Below are 10,259 nucleotides of genomic sequence, written 5' to 3'. Positions count from 1 at the left end.
AACAACAACAACAACAAGGGCTTCCTTGAGAATCTTAAAAACAAACAAACAATACTTTGCTTCCATTCTACCCATTCCCCTTAACCCCTACATAAATAAATTTATGAGCCATTACATTTTATCCTAAATATTTACATGTTCTTTAAAAATTATTAAATTTAAAATTATATCAAAACGTATTCTGAAATTTGACAAAGGAAACGAGTATAAATTACTAAAATTTAATGAACTTGACCTATACTTATGGATGTAATAGCTCCAAATACCAACTGAGAGGGAAGGAGTTCTTTATATCAAGGATCAATCCTATCCCCTCTGTATACAGGGTTGATAGGTATGGGCAATTTAGACACTGGCTACCTAAAATGGGGCAGGGAGGAAGCTATAAAGACATGAAGTGACTGGCTTACAAGTTTTCAAGACAGAGTTTTGTTTCAGACTGTGTGGGGGAAGGTAGAATTCCCACTGAATAGTTTTCATTTTGTCTAAATGGGTAAATGGGTCTGGTGAAAGGAGATGGGGATAAGATTCTTATGATTCAATAGTGAGTAATTGTTATCACAACTAACTGCGATTGTCACAACTGTAAAGGTAGAAGTCTTGTAACATAAAATGGGGAGTAGTTAATCTAACATTCCAGGAACAGAGGACTGTAGGACCATCAAAGGACAGGAGCATGAGCGGAATGTGGGATCCTATCCAGAGAAGCAGTGATACCACAGATGGAGGCAGAGATGAGGACATGGAGAGAGAGAGCAACTGAGGACTCTAGACTCATGGATGAGAGCGGCTATGTGCTGGTGGACAGGAGGCAGGCTTGCAGAATGTGGCCTATGGTTGATTATATGTTCCTGAGTGTCTTTGTGTACATTAAACAACAACAACAACAAAAAAAAAACAGAGGGAATAGAAGCAAATACTGATGATGATGATGCACAGAGGGGACTGTAATCATTGCAATGAAACAAAATATGATACGATGTGTGCAAAACTAATGTGTTCCCATGTAAACAATCACTCGATTCACAATAAAAGCTTTAAAAAAAAATCAATCTTAAAAAAAGTATTCTGAGTTAAAGTGATAACAAAATACGATAATGCTTCATGTGATTAAATAAAAATAAGATTTGCTAATGGAACGTTAATTTTCTAATTACAGAGCACATTTACCATGTTGTTTAACACATTCTAATACTTGCAGATCCTCTGCCTGTTCATATGATTCTACAAAAGAAATTTAATTTGAGAATTATACTCATGAATTTAAATAATTTAAAGAGGTAGGAGGCATAAATAGTTTTTGTATGTTGGGTAAGAGAATCTTACAATTTTTCTTATAGTTTGCTTGAAGAGAAATACCTTAAGTTTTTGATGAAGTCGTTTTACTTCTATTTGCAGAGTCTTTGTAGCTGTTTGAGCTGCAAATGTCTTCCGGTTCTCAACAGCCAACTGCTGATTAAAAGCTTTCTTGCTTAACCTCAGTTGTTTTTCCAAGCTCTGAAAACAGTGTATATTTCAACTATTCTGTAGTCAATGTAGTATTATTTAAAACTTCAATTACAGTGGAAATAACTGTATTTATGAAAAGTTCAAAATTTCAATCCAGTTTTAGTATATAGCTTGTTCCAGAAACATAGCTTTGAACTAAATATAACCCCTCATCTCCCCACCATAAGACAAAAAATCCTAGATTCCAACCCAAGAGAATAATTATAGTATGATTTGAGCACAGTGCTTCTTACATATTCTGGAATTTGATAATTTTTTAACAAATCACATTAAGAAATATAATTCAATGTCATACTTGAAAAAGTAAATGTCTTAACCATATTTTGTGCATAGTGTACTCTTTAGACACTTTTCAGGCCTCCCTTTCCTAGTAAAGGGCCATTTCAGCATCAGTGCAGACCACTGGGTATAGGGATTCCCAGATAAGAGAGACAGAGGGTTGTCACAGGGACTTTTATACTGCTACCTCTCCATGACAAATTCTAAAACTGCTCCATAACCTCTTCAGGGATTGTTGCTGAATATGTATATCACTGAATGACAATTACTGTACTGGAAAACACTCTGATCTTGTACTTTCACAGAAGGTTTGACCAAAAAGACTTTTTACATAGAGATTTCCTGGAAAATATGGAAAAACTAAAAAGATAATGATGAAAAAAATTACAGAAATGTTAGGCTTTGAGTTACCATACTGAAGGATTCTATGGGCAAAAAATTGAGGGACACAGAAAGCATCAAAACACAATAGATGGAAAACACATTGTAACTATACTGAAAAGAATTAGTCAACATTCAACCATTTTAGGAGGCCTCAAGAAGCTTATGGAAAAATGGAATGAACAGATGATGGAATTTTCCTACAAACTTTTTGAAGTCCTATCACATGAACAAAAATCAGTGGCAATAAAAGAGGTACAAGCTGCATTGGCTCCTGGAATTGATGGACTACTAATTGAGATACTTGAAAGACCAGAAGTAATGCTGGAAGCACTTACTACTCTGTGTAAAAAGTTTGGGAGGCAGTCATCTGGCCAGTCAGCTAGACAAGATCCATATTTGTGCCATTCCAAAGGAGATCAAATAAAATGTAGAAATTATCAAATATCCTCATCAACACTAAATACTAACAAAATTTTGCTAGAGATAATTAAAAAATGGTTACAGCTTATTTCAACAGAGAATTGACAGAAATTCGGGCTGGATTTGAAGATGACTTGGAATGAGGATTATCACTGCTGATACCAAATGAATCTTGGAAAAAGGCAAGGAATTCTAGAAAGTTGTTTACCTGTGTTTATTTGACTATGCAAAGGCACTCAACTATGTGGATCATAATAAACTAGGGGCAACAGTTACAAGAATGGGAATTCCATGTATTGTACTCATGAGGAATCTGCACATGGGTCAAAAGACATCTGAACAGGACAAGGGGATACTGTATGGTTTAAAATTGGAAAAGGAACGTGGCAGCGTTGTTTTCTTTCACCTTAATTATTCAATCTAGATGCTGAATGAATAATCTAGAAGTTGGGTTGTATGAAGAAGAATGGAGCACCAGGATTGGAGGAAGACTTACTAACAACCTGAAATATGCAGGCCACACAACCTTGCTTGCTGAAAGAAAAGAGGATTTGAAGTACTTACTGATGAAGGTTGAAGACAGCAGCCTTCCTTCAGTATAGATTACATCAGAACACAAAGAAAACCAAATCCTTACAATTGGATCCATAAACAACAACATGATAAATGGAGAAGAAATAGAAGTTGTCAAGGATTTCACTCTTCTTGGAGCAACAGTCAACACCTGTGGAAATCAAATAAAGTGTTGCACTGGGCAAAGTTCTGGTGCAAGTGTTAAGAAGCCAAGATGTCACTTTGATGACTAAGGTGTGCCTGAACCAGGTCATGGTATTTTCAATTGCCTTAAATGCCTGTGAAAGCTGGATGATGAAAAAGGAAGACTGAAGAAGAACTGTCACATTTGAAATGTAGTGTTGGTGAAGAATGTTAAATAGTCCATGGGCTGCCAGAAGAACAAACCTGTGTTGGAGGAAGTGCAGCTAGAATATTTCTTAAAAGCAAGGATGGAAAAACTTTATCTCACTTACTTTGAATATATCATCTGGAAGGGAACAATCCTGGAGAACAAAATCATGGTTGGTAAAGAGACCTCAATGACATGGATTGACACAGTATCTCAAACATAGCAACAATTGTGAGGATGGTGCCTGGCAGTGTTTCCTTCTGTTACGTATAAGGTCACTAGGAGTCAGAGATGGCTTAAATACACTTAACAACAACGACAACAACATAACAAAGTAACTTACATATTTTGGCCCATAAAAACCTTCCCCTCCACAACTAAATAGCAATTTTCCATACTACCAGATTTTGTGATGTTGTTGTTGCTTTTAGGTGCTGTTGAATCGGTTCCAACTCATAGCGACACTGTGTACAACAGAACAAAACACTGTCTGATCTTATATCATCCTCAAAATCATTGCTATGTTTGAACCTACTGTTGCAGCTACTATGCCAATCTATCCTCTTTTTCCCTACCCTCTACTCAATCAAGCATGATGTCCTTCTTCAGGGACTAGTCCCTCCTTACGACATGTCCAAAGTATGAGAGACCAAGTCTTGCCATCATTGCTTTTAAGGAATATTATGGTTGTACTTCTTCAAGGGCAGATTTGTTTGTTCTTCTGGAAGTCCATGGTATATTTAATATTCTTCACCAACAGCATAATTCAAAGGTACTAATTCTTCTCCAATCTTCCTTATTCAGTTTTCAACTTTCACATGCATATGAGATGATTGAAAACACCATGGCTGGGTCAGGCGCACCTTAGTACTCAAACTGACATCTTTGCTCTTCAACACCTTAAAGCTGTCTATGGCAACAGATTTTCCTAATGTAACACCTCATTTGGTTTTCTGAGTGTTGCATCTGTGAGTGCTGATTGTGGATCTAAGTAAAAAGAAATCATTGACAACTTCAATATTTTCTCCATTTGTCATGATGTTGCTCATTGGTCCAGTTGTGAGGATTTTTGTTTTATTTATGTTGAGGTGCAATCTATATTGAGGGTTGTCTTTGATCTTCATCTGTAAGTACTTCCAATTATTTTTCACATTCAGCAAGCAAGGTTGTGTTATCTGCATAGTCCAGTTAGTTAATGAGTCTTCCTTCAATCCTGATGCTGTGTTCTTCACATAGCTCAACTTATTTGTTCAGCATCTAGATTGAAAAAGTAAGGTGAAAGAATACAACCCTGATGCTCAGTTTTTCTTCATATAGTGCGGATTATTTGCTCAGCATACAGATGGAGAAGTATGGTGAAATGAAACAACTCCGATGTATATCTTTCCTAATTATATACCATTAGGTATCTCCTTGTTCTACTGGATGACTGCCTCTTGGTCTATGCAAGTTTCCATATGAATACAATTAAGTGTTCTAGAATTCCCATTCTTCTCAATGTTATCCATAATTTATTATGATTCACATTGTCAAATGAAACACAACATTTTTCTGGTATTTTTTGCTTTTAACTAAAATCCGTCTGATATCAGCAATGATATCCCTTGTTCCATGTTCTCTTCTGAATCCGACTAGGATTTCTGGCAGTTCCCTATCCATGCACTGCAAATGTTTTTTGAATTATATTCAGCATCATTTTATCTGCATGTGATCACTTTGCTTTGGAATAGGCACAAATATGGATCTCTTCTAGTCAGGTGTCTAGGTAGCTGTCTTCCAAATTTCTTGGTATAGTAGAGTGATAGCCAAGAAATAGTTAAATAGGTCTTGAATTCTTGCTTTTTTGTCATCTGTCTAATGGGAAAAATACATTTACTTTTATGTGATAGATTCATATGCTAACAAGGATCCAATATTATCTAAAAAATAATATAAATTTGGTAAACTATTTACAAGGATGGAAAATGAGGCTGCTCATTGATTTCTGTAGTTTACATATCCATTCTATGTGAGAAAATGCTTTAATGATGGAAGACATTTTACTAACAAGAAATAACTGACATAAAAAGGGGGATAAGATGAATTTACTTCCCTATTACATCAAGATCATAGAAAATACTTGCTTGTCACCAACAAGATTGGGAATGGACAGTAAATAAATTCCATCCATGTTTATGTCTACAGATTGCTATTTTAATGTAGAATAGGTAAGAGAATTTATAATATGATCAGTGTGTTTTCCCAAGTCATCCCTTGTAATACAAACCTGAAACTACCAACAACCAGGAACCATCAAAGAAAACGAAATCCATTTCTCTCAATTATTTCAACTCCTTTCCCCCTTCCTTTTTCCAAGGACACTAGCTGGGGAAAATTCCTATATCTAAAATATTGAAAAATGCTTGTTTTGTAATGATAAGCTGAACTGATGAGGGAGACTAAAAGGAAAGGGGACTGAACAGACACACTGGTTAGGTTTTCAGAAAGTATTCTTTCAGTAACAGTTTGAAGCAGAAGGGTGATTTCTAAGAGACATTTCTGCACAGCATAATGTACCTTTTAATCACTAACTCCCCTAACACTGGAGAGGATCATTTCCAAAGAAATTAGTCTAACAACAGAATGAGTTCTTTGCTCACTATGACAACAAAAAAGTTTCAGTTTGGAGCCTTTCCTCTCTTCTTTAAACACTTTCCCTCCCATACACAATTATTTCGTGTGGTCTGCAGGCAAAGCAGTTTGTGGTGCTTCATTAGCGAGGATACAGATAGGTTCCAGTATACCCTCCCTCATTATTTTCGATACCGTTTAAGTGTTCTAGGCCGCTGAAGTACAGACCTGTATTCTTTTGTCATTTGCCTCCAATTTTGTTGTGAGAACAGATAAATTTTGAGTAAGTTCTTCCCTCTCTGCAAGATTTTTATCTTCAGCAAGTTTCTGCAGTGCCTGTAAGGCATCCTTAGTTCTCAGTAATTCATTGTCAGTTTCCCTAAGTTTCCTAGACACAGTTCTTTCCTTTTCCTGGGATTTCCTAAGAAGCTGCCTTAGATTTTTTACTTCATTCTGATGTTTAATAATAATTTGAGGAAGATTATTCTGTGAGTTTTCATATTTTCCAATAGCTTTCAAGTGCCTGAACTGCAGTTGCTTCAAAAATTGATTTTCTATGATCGTGGCTTCCAATTTGCGATGTATATCAGCTAGATCATTTTTCAGTTCTTTAATCTTACAAAGCCTTGCGGACATTATGCGATGAGCCAGAGCATTTCTCCTTTGGGTAATCACATTGGTTTGAGAATTTAAAACTGATGTGTTCCAGCTGTGCTTTTTTTCAGCTGAGATTTCCTTAGGGCCTGTGTAAGCAAATAATCCAGTTTGTTACTAGTAATATACAGAGGTATGCACACGTTTAGCCCCTGTCCCCACTTTGACGGGCACACACAGACACACAAACACACACATGAACTTAAAGGTCACTGGGAAGAAGAACTAATATTTAATGACTGCCCATGCTTTAGGCCTGCTATTTCATATATTATTGTTGTTGTTATTAAATGTCATAGAGTTGGTTCTGACTCACAGCAACCATGAAAAATGTTGTGTTTTCAAAGCTTCGTAAATTTCAAATGTAGATGAGGGATTGAGTAACTGTAGTATAACAGAACCTAACCATGATGCTGTTCTGTTGTGAAAATTTCTTCCAAATGTCACAAACAGACATTTCCAGTCACCGTCCCACAGAGAGACAAGGGACTGGACTTTCCTTTGTCCCCAGGCATCACCAAGTGGGTGTAGAACTCCTATCTAGAAAAAGTTTCCCATTTTAAAGCTTTTGAGAATCTGATGAAAGCTATGGGTCTTCATTCCTTAGAAAAGGTCATAAACACACACATTCACACAGCAGATGCATAAAATTTCATGGATTTCACAGTTATCAGTCTTAGATCCCTGCTTTGTAGCTAGGAAAAGGGGAACTGACAATTCCAGATTTAGCCATAAGTGGGCAGGAGGGTTCCTAGACACACCTGGTAATAGCAGGCTGTGGGTAAAGATTCGGGCAAGCACGACAGTGGTAAATATGCCTGCAAACAATAGGCTCTTAGTGAGTATTTGTTGACAGCTGACTGAGGGCAATTCTAATGATCAAAGTAGAAAAGCACTCCTGGCTAGGGCAGCAATTTATATAGAGGAATATTTACAAGCCCAGGATTGCAAGGAGGTAAGGGTGGAAGGACATTAAGGATATAGCACAAGGCTAATTCCAGCTTCCATAGTTAGGAGTTGAGAGTGTTGGTACTTTAAAAATCTATAAAGAAGTGATATCATGAAGAGCCTTTTGAATCTCCACTGTTTCAGAAGATTGCTTTGTCAATATGCCTCACCAGACTTGGCAGCCATCCTCTTGGGCTTTTGAGACAAGTTTTTACATTTCATCGGTGCTTCACACTTTGGTTCTTCAGCTGAGATGAAAGGCAAGAAGCCAGTGAAATCCAGGTATTGCGGGCCTCGGTAACCAGGCCACCTGTTAACTGAAAATGGAAGTGACCTCAGTAGTGGGTGGTAGGTCGAGAAGTTCTGCAAGAAGTGTTCATATTTTAAACCTAATTTTCTGCTATTTTGTAATTATTCAGAATTTTCCCATTTCCAAATTATTTCTGTAAAACTTGACATATATTTACAATGGCAAAAACAATAAAACTGAATATATCAAACCACAGCAAACCTGCTGCCACTGAGATGATTCTCACTCAAAGTGATCACAAAGGGCAAAGTAGAACCACCCCCAAGGGTTTCTAAGACTGTAAATCTTTATGGGAACAGATAGCCTCATCTTCTCCCATGGAGCGGATAGTGGATCTGAACCAAAAATCAATCACTTCAGATACTGGTGCATAAAGTAATAATGTCATAATAACCAGACATTTAGTCTTGGTTGCGAAATTGTGCTTCTTACCTTTAGGTTGGGAGAATCTAGAAACATGTTTTTTCTTCTGCTCCTTCTTTTCTGTTATCACAGGCTGCTCCAAATAATCTCTACTGACAGCTGTTTCTGAACATTCTGAGACAAAGTCTTCTGAGTAATCACAATGAGAACTTGAAGTTCTGCAGGAACACAGGGATTGACTAAAATCCAGACTCTTCTCAGCAGTGTCGCTGCTCCTGGGAAAATCACCCAGGCCCAGGCTCCTCTCACATTCTGCAAATTGCTTGTGGTTTTCTAATTCCACACCGGGGAAATATTCATCTAGATTGGTTTTTGTTGTCTCAACCAAAGACATAATAAACAACCTAATAGAAGAAAAGTATTTTAGAATGTATAGACACTGACATGAAAATGAACCTGTGCTTTCTTATAGAGTCTTTAACTATAAATAGATCATTAGGAATGTGAAAGAACACAATAAAGAGGGTTTTTTGGTTTTTTTTAATTGTAGTTGGGGGTGAAAGTTTACAGAACAACTTTGTGTTCCTTTCAACAGTTTATACACATTATGTTTCACCACGTTTGTTACAATTCCCTCAATGTCACACACAGTACTCGTCCCACTTCCTCCCTAGGCTACCGGTTTCCTGCCCTTTCTTGCCTTCTGAACTTTGTTTTGGGGCAAATGCTGTCCTTTTGTCTTCACATGGTATGGTTAATTGTTCTGAGCAGTACATTACTCATGAATGTTAATTTTCACTTTATAGACCTGCCTGTTGTTTGGATGAAAGGTAATACCTAGGTGTGAGTTCAGTTGCAGATCTGAGGGTATCTAAGGGCCAGAATCTCGGGGGTTCCACCAGTCTCTATGAGGCTCATTTGTTGTTGCTTTTTTTGTGTGTGTGATTTTGAATTTTGTTCTCTATTTTTGTCCCGTTCCAGGACTTTCTGCAGTCCTGATCAGAGTAGTTGGTAGTGGTAGTTGGTAGTTCTAGTGTCAGGATAGTAGAGGCTGTGGTTTGAGTGGTCCATTAGTCCTTTGGACTGTGATTCCTTGAGTCTTCTATCTTATTTACTTTTCTTTACTCTGGACAGGGAAAGTTGCATCCTAAATGGCTGCTCACAACTTTTAAGATCCCAGATGCTACTAACCACAGTAAGATGTAGAATATTGCCTTTGTGAATCATGTTATGTCCCTGACACTGTGGTCCTAAACCCCAAACCCAGTGATAGATTTCCTTAAGATGTTTGGTTACAGCTAAAAAAATTTCATAAATTTGCCCCCAATTGATCTACTATATACATGGATATATTTGCAGCATACACAAATATGTATGTAGGAATATCCTCTGCTACACCTATATGTGGAGTCCTGGTGTGGTGCTATGGGTTAGTACACCAGACTGCAAAGCTGTTTGAACTGCGAGGTCGGCAGTTCAAGTTCACTTCTCCTTGGAAACCCTATACAGGGTCTCTATGGGTCGGAATTGACTCAACAGTATTTAACAACAACAACAACAACAACAACAACAACACCTATTAGAGAGAGCTCTGATAGCGTAGTGGTTACAAATCGGGCTGCTAATCTCAAGGTCAGCAGTTCGAAACTACCAGCATTTCTGCAGGAGAAAGATGAGGCTTTCTGCTCCTGTAAACATTTACAATACATCTTGATTGCATGTTTGATCAATTTCAGATTGAAGAAGTTGGTAGAATTCTTCTATTTCATCTTCACTGGCCCTAGTGGTTGGTGCATAAATTTGAATAATAGTAGTATGAACTGGGCTTCCCTGTAGGCACATGGATATTATCCTATCACAGACAGCATTGTACCTCAT

General features: G+C 37.3%; 1 protein-coding gene across 1 annotated transcript in view; it reads right to left on the bottom strand.

Annotated features, from left to right (window-relative positions):
* LCA5L (Leber congenital amaurosis 5-like) overlaps window positions 1-8,775 on the bottom strand; it is a 47,986-nt gene extending 39,211 nt beyond the window's left edge. The window contains exons 1-3 of the mRNA XM_006870839.1: window positions 8,451-8,775; window positions 6,335-6,849; window positions 1,360-1,497 (exon numbers count right to left, since the gene is read on the bottom strand). Coding sequence (XP_006870901.1) covers window positions 1,360-1,497; window positions 6,335-6,849; window positions 8,451-8,775 — 978 coding nt within the window. The remainder of the gene's footprint in view (window positions 1-1,359; window positions 1,498-6,334; window positions 6,850-8,450) is intronic.
* Between the last annotated feature and the right edge of the window lie 1,484 nt (window positions 8,776-10,259).

The sequence above is a fragment of the Chrysochloris asiatica genome, unplaced genomic scaffold (genome assembly GCF_000296735.1).
Source record: "Chrysochloris asiatica unplaced genomic scaffold, ChrAsi1.0 scaffold00154, whole genome shotgun sequence".
NCBI lineage: Eukaryota > Metazoa > Chordata > Mammalia > Afrosoricida > Chrysochloridae > Chrysochloris > Chrysochloris asiatica.
This window is presented reverse-complemented; position numbering and strand designations above follow the sequence as displayed.